Source organism: Schistocerca americana, chromosome 4 (assembly GCF_021461395.2).
Source record: "Schistocerca americana isolate TAMUIC-IGC-003095 chromosome 4, iqSchAmer2.1, whole genome shotgun sequence".
Taxonomy (NCBI): domain Eukaryota; kingdom Metazoa; phylum Arthropoda; class Insecta; order Orthoptera; family Acrididae; genus Schistocerca; species Schistocerca americana.
Window position 1 is genome coordinate 219733830 of NC_060122.1, and position 22515 is coordinate 219756344.

General features: G+C 45.1%; 1 protein-coding gene across 1 annotated transcript in view; it reads right to left on the reverse strand.

The window, feature by feature from the left end:
• Positions 1-22515, reverse strand: part of LOC124612676 — a 173946-nt gene that overhangs the window by 47086 nt on the left and 104345 nt on the right. The window contains exon 3 of the mRNA XM_047141000.1: positions 8096-8531. Coding sequence (XP_046996956.1) covers positions 8096-8531 — 436 coding nt within the window. The remainder of the gene's footprint in view (positions 1-8095; positions 8532-22515) is intronic.

The following is a 22515-nucleotide window of genomic DNA, read 5'->3' on the forward strand; positions in this document are numbered from 1 at the left end:
GACACTGAAGTTGAGTGGTCAGTTAACCTGTTATGAAACCTCAACTACTGTGACATCTCTTTGTTCATTGCCGTTTGTTTCTTCCTGGGCCATTCCAGCTAGCAGCAATGTATGGTGTGTTGGAGTTGGAGAAATTTTGCTGCCGTCATCCTGTATGGTCTTTAACTATTAAATTGGTTGTTACTTATCAGTGGAGTGCACCAGCGATATTTTCTGCCTTGTGGCCATTAACGCCCCAGTTACCCGCCCTGCTCGTTAGTGTAGATTTCTGGCAGTGTGTTTTTCCTCGCCATGTTGATGCTGTCAAGCACGGCGTGTAGTTCGACAGCCTTTTACTTGTTTGTTCATATTTTTTTCTTAGAGTGGTTATTGTGCCCTGGCTGTTTTTAGACGACAATTTTGGAGATGTAGTGCTGCTGGTATCTTTGTCCTCAGCTGATACTTTCTGCTGTTATACTGTTGGTCGGGCGGAAGGGGCCTGATTAGGTTGCTGGTGTGTCCTTCAGCCGTCCCTTGGTCGGGTTGTCATCCGATTATTATCAACCTTACTCTTGGCTGCCTGTCTCACTACACCTTACGTGAGAGCTACCTCCTCAGGCCGACCCTTGGAACACTTCTGAGCACCACTGTTCTGTTGGTTTTAGATTGTGATTTTCATTTTAGCCTGATGTCCAGTGTGTGGCCTTCAGCCGAACTTTGACGTGAAATACTTTTAATATAAGGCCTTCAGCCGATTAAAATTAAAATTATGAGGACTGAGTTGTTTAAAACTAAATTTTGAAATTTTGTTCCATCTGAAATTCCTGTTGTTAAGTCCTTAAGCCCTGAGTTGTTCAATGTCCAATGTGTGGCCTTCAGCCCCACTTTTACGTAATTTTTTTTTTTTTAAGATACGGCCTTCAGCCATCTTAAATTAAAATTTGATGATTCATTTGTTTAAAACAAATGTTTTTAAAAATTTGCTCTATCTGAAATTCTTGTTAAGTAGGCGCTAAGCTCTGAGTTGTTCAATGTCTTGTGTGTGGCCTTCAGCCGAGTATTTACGAGAAATATTTTTTTAAGTAAGGCCTTCAGCTGCGTGTATTCTTTAAAGCATTTTTTTTTATAACTTGTGTTCAGGCCTTCAGCCGTTCTTGATTTTGGTGTGGTTTTGGGCCTTCAGCTCAGGAAGAAGTATCTCAAGTTTTCTTAACTAGGCCTTCAGGCGTATTGTTTTATTTTGATCATTTTAAGGCAATGTGTAATCAAGTGGTTCTTAGGAAAATAAAAGTTTGTGTGTTTTGTGCAACTGACAGTAACTGATTACGGCCCCCTCCACAACCATAACCTGATCCGCTCTACCCTGCGAAACGAGATTTCACATACCCTGCAACGAGGAGGGAGCGTTATGGTCTGGGAAATGTTTCCGTGCCATTCCCTGAGTGACCTCGTCATTCTGGAAGGCACAGTGGATCTACAAAGGTATGCTCATATCGTTGGGGACCATATCCATCCCTACGTGAAGTTTGTTTTTCCTCGACACGATGGCATCTTCCTGCTGACAGGTGATCACGTTAATGTATCTGGACAGTGTATTTCCTTCATCGTTTCTTCGATGCACAGATTGAACAGCAGGGATTAAAGACTGCGTCACTGGCTTACTTCCCTTTTAATCTGAGCAATTCATTCTTGGTTTTCCAAAATTAGTGTTCCCCCTGGGTTCTTGTACACTTTGTATAACTTTCCCCAAAGTTTATTCCTATTTTTCTCAGAATTTCGAACATCTTGCATCGTTTTACATTGTCGAACCCTTTTTCTGGTCGACAAATACTACAAACGAGTCTTGATTTTCCTTCATTCATCTTTCCATTACCAAGAGCAACGACAGGACTGCCTGTCTGGTGCCTATAGTTTTCCTGAAGCCGAGCTGATCACCATCTAACTGAACAACCGTTTTCTCTTCCATTCTTCTCAATATTATTCTTGCCAGCATCTTCGATGAATGACCTGTTAAAATGATTGTGTGATAGTTATTGCACTTACCTGAAGTTTCTATCTTCATAATTCAATGGATGAAATTTCCCCGAAAGTCTGTTGGTATGTCGCCAGTGTCACAGAATCTACACAGAGACTTGAATAGTTGTTTGGTTGCCACAGGAACGCAATGATTTTAGAAGTTCCGAATCAGTGTTACTAATTCATTTTGTCTCATTTGATATCAAGTCTTCTAACGATTTTTAAAATTCTTACTCTAATACTGGATCACCTACCTCTTCCTTATCAAACATATCAGACAATTCCTCCACCTCACGGAGGCCTTATTGTACTCTCTGCACCTATCCGCTCTCTCTCCTCTGCGTTTAGCAGTGGAATATTACACTTTTAATGTTACCGCCGTTGCTTTGAATTTTACCGAATGTGGTTCTAACTTTTCTATATGCTGAGTCAATCCATCAGACATTCATTACTTTTTCGATTCTTCATGTTTTTCCTGCAACGATATGGCCTTTGTATCGTTGCACTTCCTGTTTATTTCATTTCTAAATGATTTATGTTGCTATATTCCTGTCTTTCCCTAAGCAGTTTTGTATTTCCTTTCTTCTTTGATCGTTTGAAGCTCTGCTACCCATGGTTTCTTCGCAGTTACTTACGTAGTACCAATGTTTGTTTTCCAACATCTGTAGTTTTGCTCTAGACACGTCACTCCTCTTCATCTGAACTGCCTACTGTTGTATTCCTTGCCGGTCGGTGTGGCCGAGCGGTTCTAGGCGCTTCAGTCTGGAACCGCGCGACTGCACGGTCGCAGGTTCGAATCCTGCCTCGGGCATGGATGTGTGTGCTGTCCTTAGGTTAGTTGGGTTTAAGTAGTTCTAAGTTCTAGGGGACTCATGACCTCAGATGTTAAGTCCCAAAGTGCTCAGAGCCATTTGTTGTATTCCTTATCGCGATATCCACAAATTTAGCGATATTCAAACACGTCTCATTCTTCCTCAGGACTTCAGTATCCCACTTCATTCCACACTGATTCTTACGTACCATTCTTTTAAACTTCAGTCTACTGCTCATCATTTCTAAATTGTGAACCTGTTTTATATCTGCTCCTGGGCACGCCTTACAATCCAGCATGTGATTTCGGACTCGATGCAGTAGATGGCGAGGCGTATGTTCCAAACACACATAGCTGTCGTCTGGAAACTGCTCAAAAGTTTGCCTCCGATGTCATCCAGACGGAATCTTACTGTGTCTCCAGGTCTTTGACAAGTATATCTCTTCCTCTTACGATTTTTGAACAGACTATTCGGTATCGCTAGCCGAAATTTGTTTCAGAACTCAATTAGTCTTTCTCCCCTCACATTTCTACTACCAAGCCCAAATTCTCCCGAAACCCTTTCTTCTGTTCCTTCCCGTGCAACGGTGTGCCAACCCCCATGAGTATTATGTTTTTACCTCCCTCTAAATACTGAATTATCTATTCAATATCCTCATATGACTACTTTGACTCTCCATCTTCTGTTTGCGGCGCCGGCATGTATATCAGAACTAATGCTGTCGATTCTGATGAGAATAATCCTATCACTGGACAGTTCCCAGTAACTCATTCCCATTCATAATGAATCCTACTTCGGTTATACCCGTTTCTGCTGCTATTGGTATTACCCTATATTCGTCTGACCAGAAATCCCAATCATCTTTCTGTTTCGCTTCACTGAACCCACTATATCTATATTAAGCCTTAGCATTTGCCGACCGAGGTGGAGCAGTGGTTAGCACACTGGACTCGCATTCGGGAGGGCGACGGTTCAATCACGCGTGCGGCTGTCCTGATTTAGGTTTTCCGTGATTTTCCAGGCAAATGCCGGGATGGTCTCTTTGAAAGGGCTTGGCCGACTTGCTTCCCCATCCTTCCCTTATCCGATGACCCCACTGTTTGGTCTCTTCCCCAAACAACTCAACCCCCCCCCCCTTCTCTCCCTTAGCATTTGACTTTTCGGGTTTTCTAGCTTTCCTACTACGTTCAAACTTCTGTCATTGTACTATCCGTCTCGTAGGATGTTACCCTTTCATTTGTCTTTCCATTTTTTTCTCGTGTTCACCTCCCCTATGGTAGTCCCTCACGGAGATCCGAATGCGGAATTAATCCGTAATCTTTAGCTTGTGGAGAGATCATCGTGACACTTTTTCAATGACAGGTCACATGCCGCGCGAATACATCTTATGAGTCTTTAATGCAGTGGTTTCAATTGTCTCCTGCATCCTCATGCCGCTGGTCGTTGCTGATTCGTCCGCGTTTAAAGAACAGCTTGCAACTCGAGGGACAAGAGAGTGTCCTGGACCTGTGTCAGCTCATCCGCCCTATATAGACGCCCTTTGGCAGGACGAGGGTGACTTTTTATGCCAGAAGTCTTTGTCCGCCATTGCTGATGATTTTTATCTAAAATTTAGGCAGTGGCTAGGTTCGATCTCGGTATGTGAACGGTTTGCTTACTAGACAAAGACGCTACTCTTATACCACGGGTACGTGTCCCATGTTCACTTTAAAATCATTTACTGATTCCTCAGCTACCGTGTACCCAGGATGTCTCTATACCTCTCTTGAATTTGTTCAAGTGTGGAAGTAAATAAAGTTGTCTTATTGGTATACCATCTTCGAAGCTGACGAAAGGAATTGGTGTCAGTACTGTACAGCCATGCTTCAGTATTCCATTGTTTCCGCTGTTAAGCCAAGGGTAAAGTAAGGTGGACACAGTTACACTGTTGAGGAACTGTTACTGGCGTGTGTCTAGATGCACGAACGTCCACAGGCAGGATAGTGACAGGGATAATGCGCGCTTAGAAGAGGCTTTGATGAGGCCCTGGGGAAAATGTTATTTTCTTTCAGGCACTGTCAAAGAGAGACAGCCCAGAGGACGTAAGAAAATTGGAACATAAATTTGCGCCACCGCCACCTCCAGTGAAATACATATGGCAAAGACCAGCTCTAAACCTTCTACCGCAGTCAAAAATGCATAACCACAATAGAAAGATTAGAAAATGAAAGGATGTTGACCGATAGTTGTGGGTGGGTTCTAGCTTGCCGTGCTTTGCTGATACTATTCCAAATATGCTGCCTCGCTCAAAAGTGTTACATTCTGACGAATATGCGATATATCGCAATTCACACAGGAGGTTCAAAAAATGGCTCTGAGCACTATGGGACTTAACATCTATGGTCATCAGTCCCCTAGAACTTAGAACTACTTAAACCTAACTAACCTAAGGACATCACACGACACCCAGTCACACACAGGAGGCATGTAGTTCTCTGGTCTATGTAAAATCCCCATTGTGCGCAAAGCTGGAAAGGAACCCGCCTCATGATATGGGGTAGTATGTCATCGCGATGCCTATTCGGACCAGATTTTGATGAGGGCGTGTGAAAGGAAATTCGTTTTGGACATGTTGCGTTTAATAACTGATCTCGAAGAACGAGATATCATAAATCGTCTCTGGCTACAGTAGGCAGAGCTCTAGCACAGTCTAGCACACATTGCTGTTCAGTTGCATGAGTCTGACGACCAAAAATGTGGAAGCCTTCTAATAATATCCATCTTAAGAAACGGACGTAGCAATTGGAAAGACACTCGTTATAATTAATTTAGCATATAACACCTACGCTGGGAGCATAATCTTAGAACGACGTTTCGGGAGTCAAGATCCCATCATCTGGGTGCTTGTGTTAACCCTATGACTTTGTGTGCTTTTTAAGTGAATGTTAACTCAGCCAGATGGGAGTTTGACTCTACAAACGAGCCAATGAGGAATACATTCCAAATATTAGTGGCTGTATGCTAAATTAATTATAACAATTTGGGCACTGTCAATAGAATTCTTCTGTGTTTTAGGCCGCATTGACATCTGTAAAATTCCGACTTCCTCAGGGTGTATTACTAAGTGCTGAATGAGTACTAGTTAGGATACTTATATACTATGGAGGAGTGCTGCCATTGGATGTGTGGGTGAGGAGGAGGGTATTAGGAGTTCATTTTATTCGTCTTTGCATTGCGTGTTGTCATTGGCGGAAATGAGCGTTTTTCATTGGAGTTTCCTTTACTACTTGCCATTGGTGGAAATCGGCGAATAGGAGACTGAGCGGCGACTACAGCGTAGCGTTGTTTACTAACTGAATGGTGTCGACTAGGCCGCGTCAGCGCTCTGTGTACCCTCCACCGCTGTGGCCTACCGCGCGCCTGTTGCTCTGCGAGAGCTGTCCTTCCGCAAAGCTGTCACAGCTGGCAGCCAAGACGCTGGAAGTCGGTACCCGTTTTCTCCATTCATGTTGTCGGGTCGCTTGGCTATTTCTATAGCCTCTCTAATCTTCCTCCTCAAACTAAACGGCTGCTTCGCCAGTACGAGGGCCTCTCGAAATTCGATCTTCATCCTGCACTGTCCCTGGTGTTCTAGCACCACTGATTTGTTGTACTGTTTGAGGCGGATATATCTCTCATGTTCAGTTAACCTTGTGCTTATTGTACGCCCAGTCTCACCTACATACACCAGTCCACATTCGCACCCGATTTCATAAACTCCGGCGGCATGAAACTTGTCAATTGTAACTTTCGTCTAGCCCAGAATGTCTTTTATTTTGTAGTTGCTGCGAAGAATCGGCTTAATGCCTGCCCGACGGATAATTTTGCCCAGACGTTCTGTAAGCCCTTGTACATATCGTAGCACGACGGTGTTTTGTGCTTCTTTCTGCATTTCCCTGTTGCCCTCCTCCTTCGGCGCCATGGTTCTGTGTATCATCCTCATGTCGTAGCCATTAACTCCAAAAATGTACCTGAGGTTCTGTAGTTCAGTTTGCAGGTTGTGTTCATCAATGATCCTGTACGCTCTCTTAGTTAACGTTTGCAGGGCCGAATTCTTTTCCATTGGATGGTGGTGGGAGAATGCATGCAGATACCTGTCCGTGTTGGTAGGCTTCCTAAAAACTCTGTGTCCAAGCTTCCACTCTGGCTTACGGTAAACTTCCACGTCGAGAAAAGGCAATACCCCGTTTACAATTTGGAGACTGCTGGATTGAATGTGGATGAGCAATATCTTCAGTTCGATTGTAAAGGCCACTTCAAAGACCGAATCTTCCTACGTCAAACAACTCATTATGGAGAATAATCGCGTCCCATGTGCCCAACGCCAGTACCAGACTAATCAAGATTTTCGAAAAATTGTTGACGAAGGTTTTCAAAGGGTATCCCTGGGATTCCCCGAAAGATGACAAGAAGGACATGGAGACGTGTAGATCTCCTATCAGGCACGATTATGCACATATAGAACCTCTAGATAACATAGTTTTTATATGTAAGTAGACCAATATGCAACGGAGTGATGAGGTCTTATAATTAAATGTTTCCCTGAGACATTTAAGTCTCTCTTTATTATCTCCGATAATGATCGAAACAGACGAAATGAATTAAAATTTGTGGCGCGGCCGGGACTCGAACCCGGGTCTTCTAGCTTGCTTTTTTTCATTTTGTTCGATATAGTTCGTTGCGTTTGGTCTGGGCGGACATCACAAGACATCCGTTCAAGCTGATCATTGATTCCTTGACTTAGTTTTTTTATTATTATTACAGAGAGCACGCAGCCCTCTGACCGAACATGCTGAGCTACCCTGCCGGCATTAGGCAGAAATGCTAACCATTACACCACAGCAGTAGAATGGTCAGCACTGCTACACCAACTACCTAAGCTGAGTGCTCTCCCCAAAACAAACTTCATTTTTCCCTTAGATATTGAAGTTTGTATTGGGGAGGGCACTCAGCCTAGGTAGTTCGTGCAGCAAAGCTGATCATCGTACTGCGGTGGCGTACTGGTTCGTGTTTCTGCCTCACAAGCAAGAATACACAGGTTCGAGTCCCGGCGGCAGCGCAAACTTTCATTAATTTCGTCTGTTTCGATCATTATTGGAGTGATAAGGATTTCTCAGGTACTCTGTATATTAGGAGCGCTACAGAAATGTCCAAATAGCAAAACGTCAGTGTAAAAATTCCCATCTAACGAGCTTTTTTCCTTCATGTAGAAGACAATAAACTTGACCTTTTAGGAGACAGGAGTGGGCAGCTAGATTGGCGACACTTACGTGGCAGAGTCCCACGGGGGCGGCGGGGGCGTTTCGGCCCAGCGCGGCCACGTCTTCATGAGCTCGTAGAAGGCCCTGCCCGGGCTCTCGTTGGGTGTGCACTGGCAGTTGCCCATGACGCGGCAGTCTGGGGTGAGGTGCCCCTCTCGCACGCCCAGCTCCACCAGCTGGTGGAAGGCGGCGACGGCCTCCGGCGTGGGCACGTGCTGCATGAAGCAGCCGATGAAGGCGACGCCCAGGCTGCGCGAGTTGTAGCCGTACGTGTGCGCGCCCACCAGTCCCCAGCCACGGCCCTCGTATATGTAGCCGTCCATGCCCACCAGGTAGTTGTAGCCGATGTCCCACCACTCGTTACCCTCCACGTGCATCAGCTGGATGCGCCGGCATAGCATCATGTTCGTCATCATCTTCGTGGATGCCTCCGTGGCCGTGTGATCTGAAAGTGAACAACAAACGCAGTCACTCAGTGAGATACAGTGCAAAAAGTCTGATTAGCACAGTGTGTCTGCCGAGAACTTCTCTATCTTTGATTGTACACTACTGGTCATTAAAATTGCTACATCAAGAGGAAATGCAGATGATAAACGAGTATTCATTGGGCAAATATATTATACTAGAACTGGCATGTGACTACATTTTCACGCAATTTGGATGCATAGATCCTGAGAAATCAGTACCCAGAACAACCACCTCTGGCCGTAATAACGGCCTTGATACGCCTGGGCATTGAGTCAGAGCTTGGATGGCGTGTACACGTACAGCTGCCCATGTAGCATCAACACGATACCACAGTTCATCAAGAGTAGTGACTGGTGTATTGCGACGAGCCAGTTGTTAGGCCAGCATTGACCAGACGTTTTTAACTGGTGAGAGATCTGGAGAATGTGCTGGCCAGGACAGCAGTCGAACATTTTCTGTATCCAGAAAGGCCCGTACAGGACCTGCAACACGCGGTCGTGCATTATCCTGCTGAAATATAGGGTTTCGCAGTGATCGAATGAAGGTTAGAGCCACGGGTCGTAACATACCTGAAATGTAACGTCCACTGTTCAAAGTGTCGTCAATGCGAACAAGAGGTGACCGAGACGTGTAACCAATGGCACTCCATACCATCACGCCGGTTGATACACCAGTATGACGATGACGAATATACGCTGCCAGTGTGCATTCACAGCTATGTCGCCAAACACGGATGCGACCATCATCATGCTGCAAACAGAACCTGGATTCATCCGAAAACATGACGTTTTGCCATTTGTGCATCCAGGTTCGTCGCTGAGTACACCATCGCAGGCGCTCCTGTGTGTGATGCAGCGTCAAGGGTAACCGCAGCCATGGTCTCCGAACAGATAGTCCACGCTGCTGCAAACGTCGTCGGACTGTTCGTGCAGATGGTTGTTGTCTTGCAAACGTCCCCATCTGTTGACTCAGGGATCGAGACGTGGCTGCACGATCCGTTACAGCCAGGCGGATAAGATGCCTGTCATTTCGACTGCTAGTGATACGAGGCCGTTGGGATCCAGCACGGCGTTCCGTATTACCCTCCTGAAGCCACCGATTTCATATTCTGCTAACAGTCATTGGATCTCGACCAACACGAGCAGCAATGTCGCGATACGATAAACTGCAATCGCGATAGGCTAAAATCCGACCTTTATCATAGTCAGAAACGTGATGGTACGCTTTTCTCCTCCTCACACGAGGCATCACAACAACGTTTCACCAAGCAGCGCCGGTCAACTGCTCTTTGTGTATGAGAAATCGGTTGGAAACTTTTCTCATGTCAGCACGTTATAGGTGTCGCCACCGGCGCCAACCTTGTGTGAATGCTCTGAAAAACTAATCATTTGCATATCACGGTATCTTCTTCCTGTCGGTTAAATTTCGCGTCTGTAGCACGTCATCTTCGTGGTGTAGTAAATTCACTCATAGTTTTCTAAGGCAGACAATTTCAATATATTGTATCTCATTCACAAAGTAATGACAGTATCACCAGGAGTAAAAGCGCTAATATTAAAGCAATTTGGATTCAATAGGAGGATCGCAACGGGTAGATGTGTGACGTTTGTGTTTTGTCATCACATGTCACTGAATGTTTCGCTCACAGACATAAACACATGGGTCAAAAAATTAAGCCCAGGAGGTATCACATTAATACCGTGTAACAGCGCCTCTTGCCTCGATTTGGTGAGGAATACCGTCCAGAAGTATCTTCAGGCATTCAGTACGCAACGGAATCCATTCGTGGAAGATTAAATCCCGTAGAGCTACCAAATTCCAAGGGGTTCTCTAAATACTGCCGATATTGGGTCTTCGAAAAGAGTACAACTGAATTCCTTCCTTATCATTACCCGCTCCTCTTTCGAACTCGTGCTCAGCCTCTAAAAATGTTGTCCCCTCCAGGACGTTAGACAAAACCTCTGCCGCGCGGGGTAGCCGTGAGTTCTAAGGCGCCTTGTCACGGTCCGCGCGGATGCCCCCGTCGGAGGTTCGAGTCCTCCCTCGGGCATGGGTGTGTGTGTTGTCCTTAGCGTAAGCTAATTTAAGTTAGGCTAAGTAGTGTGTGGGCTTAGGGACCGATGACCTCAGCAGTTTGGACCCTTAAGAATTCACACACATTTGAACATTTTTTGAACAAAGCCTCTTAGCCTTTGAATGCTAGAGTTTAACGGCACTGTTATTTTGTTGATTTGTCATGGCCCACTATTATCCAGTCCCACAATAAAAAGTATGTAGTTCCATCAAAAAAGCCAGTTTCGTAATCCGGCAGCTATAAACGTTAAAAGTTGCTTGCGTTCGTCAGAAAATTCACCACATTCTCCGCTGCAGCTTACACAAAGGCGCATCTCGATACATTTATTGGTTATGGATATAATTAGGGTAAACTGTTTTAGCAGGATCGCCCATCACTATAAATTACTTCTTACTGTTTTCATCTAGAAGAACAGTACGAAGAACACATGGAACAAACGGAAGTGCGTTCTCGCAACTTCATTAATAACCGAGAAACGAGCATCAGCTTCATTTTTTTAAACATCACTCTGCTATTTTTTGCCGCAAGAATAGTAGAAGTCGATGAGACAAATGACATAACTTTCTCGTAGTTGTAACAAATAATCATTGAGTAAAAGTACACTGGATACTGGGATCTTAGTTTCTTGCCCACCGTGCGGAAGTTTACTCCACTATCCAAGCAAACTTGCGGCGCCGCATTAAGACGCAATGTCACGCTTTCGCGCTAGATTTGACGAAGGTTTAAGCATTTTTTGTGCCAAAGAAAATGCTCTTTCGCTGGAAAGTCACTCAGCCGTCTTTGATGTGACGCAGTTTGTCTTGTCTCCACGAAAGAGATATCTGTCGAGACAAACGTAAGCATCGCATAGCTGTTGTATCCGCAAGGCAAGTTTCGTAGGGGTGTGGCGTAAACTTCCGGATGCCGAGCCTTTCAGCGGATGCAACCTCACAACAAAAATCTCTATCTACGTGAGAATGAAGAGGGTGTGCTGAAAAACAATGCTCCCGGATGATTTATGTGAAAACCATTAAAACTTTTGAAACACAACAAAATTTAGTAACGTTCCACATCCTTACTCTTCACGTCTGCAGATTTATTTCGGGTGACGAACATATCTGTCCCAATGAGAGACAAGTTTGCTGTAGCCGTCACTGTAGAATGTTTGGCCTTATTGACGGTGCTACAATCTTACGACTGGTTGCACCGCTTCATCACTAACAAAGTGGATTCCTCGAAGGTGCTCTTGAAGTTTTGGAAACAGATGAAAATAGTATGGGGCCAAGTTGGGACTGTGTGGAGGACCACCGTCTCATCGAGATCTGCTATTCTGTCGGCAAAAAATTGTTCCATTTCGAAAGACAAAGTTGTTAATGAAGTTGCGAGACTTATCGCTGTTTGTTTCATGAGCCCCTGGTCACTGTTCTTGTACATGAAAACAGATTATATATGCCTTCAACGAAGTAATTCTTTTTTCTCCTTTATTGAGTTTCGATTCCCCCGAAGGGGGCGGGCTGGCAGTAGCTTAGTACGCCGCTCTTCAGCCTACAGAATTTGTTTTAAAAATATTAAGATAATAAATAATTAAAGCACGCGACAAAATAGTCGACTGAAATGGTAAAATGGTGGAAAATTGTGGAACTTAAAATATAAAACAAAGGGTTGGTGATGCTAATAAAATACACAGGAAGGAGACAGGAAAACTAAACGACAGACAAGTAAAAAGCACGGCGACAGTCTGGTTTCTGTTCGCAAAGATATAAAAATCACGCCCAGCGACAGCATGATTTCTTTTCGCAACACTTCGGAAAGACGTATAGCACTGAACACTCACTTGAACACTGCACTAAAAAGTTGGCACAAATATGACACACCACAGCCGAGGGCAGACGGGGGGAACCTGGACAGATGATGGGAAAGAAAAGGGGGGAAGGAGAGGAAAAACGAAGTGGGGGGAGGGGGATACAAGTAATTTGATGTGAAACAGTTAAGCACTTCACTCTGTACATGGCACTGGACACATCTCACTGGAAGAAAGGTAATTACTTTCATAAGAAAATTTCTAACTGTGGCAGATATGTGTGAGTGTGTGTGTGTGTGTGTGTGTGTGTGTGTGTGGAATAGGGAAAGAACTTGGCTAGCGACTTTTCACTGATGGTCCCTAGTCCCGAGAAACTCGATATCGAAATTCACAGTCACACAACAACAGTTGCCGGACGCCGTAGCCAGAGATCGCCCGATGACGTCAGATGTATGCTTGGTGGCAGTACGTCCGATCAGCTTCGTCAGTTTTTCGCGGGGTCATGGAGGTTAGGTTGGGTTAGGTTAGGTTAGAACCTATTCTATTTATGAAGAGGTTAGGTTTTAAGCCAGGGTGGGATGGATACTGCGACGTCTCTGTTATCGGAGTGCTGAATTGCGGTTTTTGCTATTAGAAAGACGCCGAAGGCATGTGAACTAGCTATACTCTCTCCAAAAGTACGTGACGACCACTGTCCATTCCGTCCTCAGTTATCGGAATAAGCAGACAAGTCTCACGAATATATGAGATGAAGGGAGAAACGTTGCGTTACTATTGAAGATGTTCGTGGTGACATTTGAACGCAAGATTACAAACGCCCACTCTAGAGACAGCTTTTGGAATCACATGAAAAAATGCGCACTGCAAACCGCCATAAGCATTTTTCGGCATTTTTAACTATTTTTGTTGTTGTGAGACACGAGGTTGTGTTTTGTGCTGCGTTTATAAATATTCTACATTTTTATATACTATACAATACATTATATTTATTTCGAGGATGTTATTAACTCTTCAGTTAGACTTTTATGGTGATTCAAATTCTGTATATTTTTGAAAACAGTTAAGTAAAGTGTGGACAATTAAGTCTTCGATGGCTTACATTAAGAAGACTGGCAGGTTGTAACGCCGGTAATGCATATCCTCCTATTTCCATCTATTGTACTATAAATTTTTTCCCTTATTTTGTTACCTGAAGATATGACGTTTCTGTGTCTTTGTACACTCCTGGAAATGGAAAAAAGAACACATTGACACCGGTGTGTCAGACCCACCATACTTGCTCCGGACACTGCGAGAGGGCTGTACAAGCAATGATCACACGCACGGCACAGCGGACACACCAGGAACCGCGGTGTTGGCCGTCGAATGGCGCTAGCTGCGCAGCATTTGTGCACCGCCGCCGTCAGTGTCAGCCAGTTTGCCGTGGCATACGGAGCTCCATCGCAGTCTTTAACACTGGTAGCATGCCGCGACAGCGTGGACGTGAACCGTATGTGCAGTTGACGGACTTTGAGCGAGGGCGTATAGTGGGCATGCGGGAGGCCGGGTGGACGTACCGCCGAATTGCTCAACACGTGGGGCGTGAGGTCTCCACAGTACATCGATGTTGTCGCCAGTGGTCGGCGGAAGGTGCACGTGCCCGTCGACCTGGGACCGGACCGCAGCGACGCACGGATGCACGCCAAGACCGTAGGATCCTACGCAGTGCCGTAGGGGACCGCACCGCCACTTCCCAGCAAATTAGGGACACTGTTGCTCCTGGGGTATCGGCGAGGACCATTTGCAACCGTCTCCATGAAGCTGGGCTACGGTCCCGCACACCGTTAGGCCGTCTTCCGCTCACGCCCCAACATCGTGCAGCCCGCCTCCAGTGGTGTCGCGACAGGCGTGAATGGAGGGACGAATGGAGACGTGTCGTCTTCAGCGATGAGAGTCGCTTCTGCCTTGGTGCCAATGATGGTCGTATGCGTGTTTGGCGCCGTGCAGATGAGCGCCACAATCAGGACTGCATACGACCGAGGCACACAGGGCCAACACCCGGCATCATGGTGTGGGGAGCGATCTCCTACACTGGCCGTACACCACTGGTGATCGTCGAGGGGACACTGAATAGTGCACGGTACATACAAACCGTCATCGAACCCATCGTTCTACCATTCCTAGACCGGCAAGGGAACTTGCTGTTCCAACAGGACAATGCACGTCCGCATGTATCCCGTGCCACCCAAGTTGCTCTAGAAGGTGTAAGTCAACTACCCTGGCCAGCAAGATCTCCGGATCTGTCCCCCATTGAGCATGTTTGGGACTGGATGAAGCGTCGTTTCACGCGGTCTGCACGTCCAGCACGAACGCTGGTCCAACTGAGGCGCCAGGTGGAAATGGCATGGCAAGCCGTTCCACAGGACTACATCCAGCATCTCTACGATCGTCTCCGTGGGAGAATAGCAGCCTGCATTGCTGCGAAAGGTGGATATACACTGTAGTAGTGCCGACATTGTGCATGCTCTGTTGCCTGTGTCTATGTGCTTGTGGTTCTGTCAGTGTGATCATGTGATGTATCTGACCCCAGGAATGTGTCAATAAAGTTTCCCCTTCCTGGGACAATGAATTCACGGTGTTCTTATTTCAATTTCAAGGAGTGTATATTGTAATTGTTTTACTATTTGTATATACATGCATTTATGTCGATGTATAATTGGTTTGTTTTGTAAATAATATTTGTATTTTTACGCTGGGTCTTGCCTAGGGAAAACTATGCTATCGAACGAATACATCGATAGGTCGTGTGGAGAACCAAAGTGTTTAGGATCTTTGGTAGTGCGAACTCGGCAGCGTGGAGCGCGGGCAGAGCAGAGTCTGGCTGGAGGAGGGCAGTGGAGCAGGGGTGTTGTGTGACGCTCCCGCGAGTTGCCGCGCTTTCGGGGTTTGGCAGCATGTAATTGTGCTCGACTTGATATGTTAGTTTCTGACATGGTGTCGCGGACGGGAAGCGTTAGCTGGCACGCATCAAGAGCCCGTTTCGGCTGAAGACTGTGTCGAGAAGAAGGTGCGCCAACATACAGCTTCTGCAATAGCGACAGCCGACAATGAGTGACTGTCGCCACCTCCTCGATCGACGACATAAACCTTCAATCAACCAACAAGGAAGACTGGTAGCACGTAAAGTTTTAGAACTGTATGGCAGACCTCAGCTTTTCAAACTGTAAAATTTTCTCACTAAATTACAGCAACGTAGCATGAACCTTTGTTGCTCATTGTCCCAATTGCATTACCAAGCAGGGTCCCTTCCTTTTCCGGAATAAACCCGAGTGTCGTTGAAATTCAAACGCCAGCATTGAAGTAATATCATTCGATTTCACTGCTTTAATTTCAAAGTTCAGTTAAGGTATTCATAGCTGGCTACAATATTTAGATTACACAAGCACAAATTAAGAGTGCGAGTTTTGTTACCATATTTTAGCTTACCTGTGACTGCAGCTCAGCTTGGTACGTACTAAATTTTACTATTGTTAATTGTTCAGAATCATTTAATTCAATCTTATTTCTAAATTGAGTAGATTCAAGTAGCTTTTGAAATGATTGTTGAGGTAGCCCAAGACTAACCGTATTTTACTGAATTTCGATGTGCTTCAGAAACAAAGCTCACTATTAATTTCAGTCACTAAATTAACTTTCAATTTTCCGGTTTTATTAATTCTTTTGCTAAATTAAGTCAGAATGTAGCGTAATTTATTACTTCTGACAAACTTTCAGTTTTCACACTACACGTGTCAACCTTCAGTTGCCACGCTTCTAGTGCTAATTATATGTGTAATAACCTTTCTTTTTCAGTTACTACACTAATTGTCCATAGGACTGGCGACCGTAATTTCCCTCAAATCTCAAATATCTAATTACCGCTAGTTAATTGTTAACGTAACTGCCGCACATTTACTTTCTTCATTAACTTTACTCCTTTTCAAAATTAATTTCCACCAGTTTCATTTGCATTTTTCTTTTCATTTAGATGTAACCCTTTCCACCCTCTTTACCGACAGATTAACTTCGGTGACGATTGCTTTTCCCAAATTTCCATTAGGTACATGCGGTTTAATTTTTCACTGCCGTTAAGGTCGATAAGTGGTGGTGGTGGTGATTAGTGTTTAACGTCCCGTCGACAGCGGGGTCATTAGAGACGGAGCGCAAGCTCGGGTTACGGAAGGATGTGGAAGGAAATCGGCCGTGCCCTTTCAAAGGAACCATCTCGGCTTTTGCCTGAAACGATTTAGGGAAATCACGGAAAACCTAAATCAGGATGGCCGGAGACGGGATTGAACCGTCGTCCTCCCGAATGCGAGTCCAGTGTGCTAACCACTGCGCCACCTCGCTCGGTGGTCGATAAGTGAGGAGGAGGTTACAAGGTGTCAAATCGAAATATCGTGAAGTTTTATGACGACCAGTTGCTATCTTGAAATCTCTTCGAACAAAAAAATATTAAATTTCATAGTTAAGCCTCCTTTCGTCAGCCGTGCACCATCTTTTACCTTGAAACAACCAAGCGGGTGGTGCCATGATTAGCACATTGGACTCGCATTCTGGAGGATGACGGTTCAAATCCGCGTCCGCCCCATCCTGATTTAGGTTTTCCGTGATTTCCCTAAACCACTTCAGGCAAATGCCGATGACCTCGTTGTTTGGTCCCTACCCCCCACCCCCCACCCCCCCCCACCCCAAATAAACCAACCAACCAACCAACCTTGAAACGGAAAAAGGTTCTGTACCATAGAATACGAGGTATTAGCAAAATAAGTGATTTTCCTTAAAGTATTAACAATCCTATCTGTCACGAAAATGGAAATTTGTTTTAGTTACCAATAACTTCAATTTCAACATTTTTTAAAAATTTGTAACTGGTTTTTAATAATACATCTTCTTAATTAAATTTCCTTTCTGGTTATTGGTGTGTAATACAATAATAATGTAGTAGATAGACGACTTAATACAGTTCTGACAAGATTTGCTCGATTACAACGCTTTTAAAACTCAATAGAATATTTCTTCCTAGACTCAGGACCACACTGTACCTAGGAATATGTTTTCACGTTTGGCAGAACCTTACTACCTTTCCGGAGTACATTGAAGTGACAAAAGTCATGGGATATCTCCTGATATTATGTCGGACCTTCGTTTGCTGGGCGTAGTGCAGCAAGGCGACGTGGCATGGACTCAACAATTCGATGGAAGTCCCCTGCTGAAATATTGAACCAAGCTGTCTGTCTAGCCGCCTGTAATTGCGAAACTACTGTCGGTTCAAAAATGGCTCTGAGCACTATTGGACAACATCTGAGGTCATCAGTCCCCTAGAACTTAGAACTACTTAAACCTAACTAACCTAAGGACATCACACACATCCATGCCCTAGGCAGGATTCGAACCTGCGACCGTAGCGGTCGAGCGGTTCCAGACTGAAGCGCCTAGAACCGCTCGGCCACAGTGGCCGGCAAAGCTACTGTCGGTGCAGGATTTTGTACACGAAATGACCTCTCTATTATTTACCACAAATGTTCGATTGAATTCATATCGAGTGATCTGTGTGGCCAAATCATTAGTCCAGAATGTTCTTCAAAACAATCGCGAATAATTGCGGCCATGTGACAAGGCGCATAGTCGTCCATAAAAATTTCATATTTGTTTGGGAACAGGTAGCCCACGAATGACTGCAAATGGTCTCCAAGTAGCCGAACATAATCATATTCAGTGAATGACTAAGTCCTTTCCATTTAAACACTGCCCAGACTACTATGTAGCCGCTATCAGCTCGCACAGTGCCTTGTTCAGAGCTTGGATCCATGGCTTCGTGGCGTTTGCACCATTCTCGAACCCTACTATCAGCTCTTACCAACTGAAATCGGGATTCATCTGACCAGCCACGGTTTTCCAATCGTCTAGGGTCCAACGGATATGGTAACGAGCCCAGAAGAGGTGCCGCAGGCAATGTCATGCTGTTAGCAAAGGCACCCGCGAGAGTCGTCTGCTGCCATAGTCCATTAACGCCAAATTTCGTCGCGTTTTCCTAAAGGGTACGTTGCCCACCTGGTTAGCCGTGCGGTCTAATGCACTGCTTTCCGGGCGAGAAGGCGTGCTGGTCCCCGGTACGAATCCGCCCGGCGGATTAGCGTCGAGGCCCGGTGTGCAGGTCAGCCTGTGGATGCTTATGAGGCGGTTTTCCATCTGCCTCGGCGAATGCGGGCTGGTTCTCCTTATTCCGCCTCTGTTACTCTATGTCGGCGATTGCTGCGCGAACACTTTCACCCCGTACGCGTACACCATAATTACTCTAGCATGCAAACATTGGGATTGCACTCGACTGGTGTGAGACGTTCCCGGGGGCGTCCACTGGGGGGCAGAACCGCACAATAACCATGGGTTCGGTGTGGGGCGGCGGTGGGGTGAGTGGACTGCTGTAGCCTGTTGTGGGGTTTTGATCCACTGAGGGCTACGGCGGGGACGAAACCTCTCCGTCGTTTCTAGGTCACCAGTTCCATACAATACAATACAAACAGTACATTTGTCGTACGTCCCACATTGATTTCTGTGGTCGTTTCTCATAACGTTCCTTGTATATTAACAATGACAGCTCTATACAAAAGCCGCTGCTCTCGGTCGTTAAGTGAAGGCCGTCGGCTACTGCATTATCCATGTTGAGAGATAAAGCCTGCAATTTGGCACTCTCGGCACACTTTTGACACTGTGGATCTCAAATTATTGAATTCTCTAATGATTTTCAAAGTGGAATGTGCCATGCGTCTAACTCCAACTATCATTCCACGTTCAAAGTCTGTTAATTCCCGTCGTGCGGCCATAATAGCTCCGGAAACCTTTTCACATGAATTACCTGAGTGCAAATGACAGCTCCGCCATTGCACTCCCCTTTTATACCTTCTTGCGCGACACTCCCGCCATCTGTATGTATGCATGTCGCTATCCCATGACTTTAGTTACTTCGATGTAAGTTTTACAATTTCAGAAAAAGACTGCAGCACGCAAAAAATGAATGCTATCACTTTTTATTCCAGTTTAAAGAGACAAAATAACAAACTTCTGTTACAAGGATAGCTGGCTAGAGGCGAAAGTTTCTAAAGTGTTACATGGCCGCACATTTACTTTCTTTATTAACTTTACCCCTTTTCAAAATTAATTTCCACCAGTTTCATTTGCATTTTTCCTTTCATTTAGATGTAACCCTTTCCTCCCTCTTTACCGACAGATTAACTTCGGTGACGATTCCTTTTCCCAGATTTCCATTAGGTACACGCGGTTTAATTTTTCACTGTCATTAAAGTCGATAAGTGAGGAGGAGGCTACAAGGTGTCCAATCGAAATATCGTGAAGTTTTATGACGACCAGTTGCTATCTCGAAATCTCTTCGAACAAAAAAATATTAAATTTCACAGTTAAGCCTCCTTTCGTCAGCCGTGCACCATCTTTTACCTTGAAACAACCAAGCGGGTGGCGCCATGATTAGCACATTGGACTCGCATTCTGGAGCATGACGGTTCAAATCCGCGTCCCCTCCATTCTGATTTGAGTACAGTACCATAGAATACGAGGTATTAGCAAAATAAGTGATTTTCCTTAAAGTATTAACAATCCTACCTGTCACGAAAATGGAAATTTGTTTTAGTTACCAATAGCTTCAATTTCAACATTTTTGTAACTGGTTTTTAATAATACATCTTCTTAATTAAATTTCCTTTCTGGTTATTGGTGTGTAATACAATAATAATGTAGTAGATAGACGACTTAATACAGTTCTGACAAGATTTGCTCGATTACAACGCTTTTAAAACTCAACAGAATATTTCTTCCTAGACTCAGGACCACACTGTACCTAGGAATGTGTTTTCACATTTGGCAGAACCTTACTACCTTTCCGGAGTACATTGAAGTGACAAAAGTCATGGGATATCTCCTGATATTATGTCGGACCTGCGTTTGCTGGGCGTAGTGCAGCAAGACGACGAGGCATGGACTCAACAATTCGATGGAAGTCCCCTGCTGAAATATTGAACCAAGCTGTCTGTCTAGCCGCCTGTAATTGCGAAACTACTGTCGGTTCAAAAATGGCTCTGAGCACTATTGGACTTAACATCTGAAGTCATCAGTCCCCTAGAACTTAGAACTACTTAAACCTAACTAACCTAAGGACGTCACACACATCCATGCCCTAGGCAGGATTCGGAGCTGCGACCGTAGCGGGCGAGCGGTTCCAGACTGAAGCGCCTAGAACCGCTCGGCCACACCGGCCGGCAAAGCTACTTTCGGTGCAGGATTTTGTACACGAAATTACCTCTCGATTATTTACCACAAATGTTCGATTGTTTCTAAAGTGTTACAAGGTACAACACTTCGCCCTACAAGACGAGAACAAAAAATTAAATGGTGAAATTTTATAGATTTTTAAAAGTAAATTAGAAAAAAAAATTGAAGAGGAGGACATTTATTATAGAAACTGATTTTCCAAAAGCAGCACTGCCCTTTCGATAAAAGATGGGCCTGCACTGGGAAAAATGTCTGTTTTTGGAGGGGAGAACGATATGTGGTAGGATAGCATGGTGTGGGCGTAGGTATGTGTAATATCGATGCAGAAGGTGTTGGAGTGGAAGTTGGCAAGAGAGGGAAAAGCAGCAGTTTGGGATGTGAGAAGGGGAAAATAAATAGGAAAAGATGGGGAAGAATGGAAAAAGGGTTAGTGAAAGTTGGTGACGGGAGACGAAAATGGGCAGTCCTTGCGAGGTGCGATGTGTGGGGTGAAACTATAGTTGATTGTGTGAGTAAATATCGTGGCAGATTTCACTTTGTGAGAGACGGACATTGTTGAAATTTCGTTGCGATGTGGAATGTGTGTATGTGTAGGGTTAATGGAACGTATCGATATAAGCGTGATCGTGTGCCAGAGCTGGTATTGAGAGAGGAGACAGTAGGATTATAGGAATACAGTCAGATTTTTATATGCTCAACGGGAATGAGGAGAATGAGAATCTGATGAGATGGCAAAGGATCCACGTGGGGAAAGGTAAACGAATACGCGAAACGAGGCGAGTGCATGACGTTCAAATATGAGGAGGGAGTGATAGAAATTAGGTGGAGCAGATATCCACGCAGCATTTGCACAGGAGTGGATAAGTTCGATCTAGGTTTCGTATGTGTCGAGAATAGTGGATTTTGACTAGTTAGAAGTTCTCGTCTATTGTGAGCTTTCTTCAAATGGTTCAAATGGCTCTGAGCACTATGGGACTTAACATCTATGGTCATCAGTCCCCTAGAACTTAGAACTACTTAAACCTAACTAACCTAAGGACAGCACACAACACCCAGGCATCACGAGGCAGAGAAAATCCCTGACCCCGCCGGGAATCGAACCCGGGAACCCGGGCGTGGGAAGCGAGAACGCTACCGCACGACCACGAGATGCGGGCTGTGAGCTTTCTGTTTGACACTCAGCGGACAGGGCTCCCATGTTAGTCACCGGTCGAGTGTTAGTCCCACACATAAATGGTGATATGGAAGTCACAGAGGCGAAAACTGCGGCTAGTTCGTCGTATAATTATTGCTCGAGTTGTGGAAGGGTTTATGTCGAGGACCCATCTATTAGACCACTAGAAATGACTACCAGTAAAATTAACAACAAACAAAAAGGGAAAATTATACCGAGGGAGTAAGGAACGTTTTGGAACAGTGACTGGTAATAAGCAGCCTAACATGTGAAGTGAAGAGACAATGTGAGTCCAGACAAGCAAATGACCAGCAGCTTTTCAGTATTTCAGTTCCGGCTGCCAGACTTGTGAGCGCGCCGCTAAGTCAGCGCTGTTCTCTCTTACAGAACAAAGAAGCTTAAGTGCAGAGGAACCTTATCGGCAGAAGATAAGGCTCGCTTACGCCGCGACACGAGCTCTTGCGGTGACCATTCAGCGTCAACTTGAAGCTTTGACACTGAGATTCGATACTGCAGTGCCTGTGTTGTTCAGAAGTACGGAGCAATGTTCCTTCGAACGTGCATGAGTGTAAGAGGGCAGGTTGCTGACACACGATTGACAACATATTGAAATCTGGGTCTCGGCGCGGGTG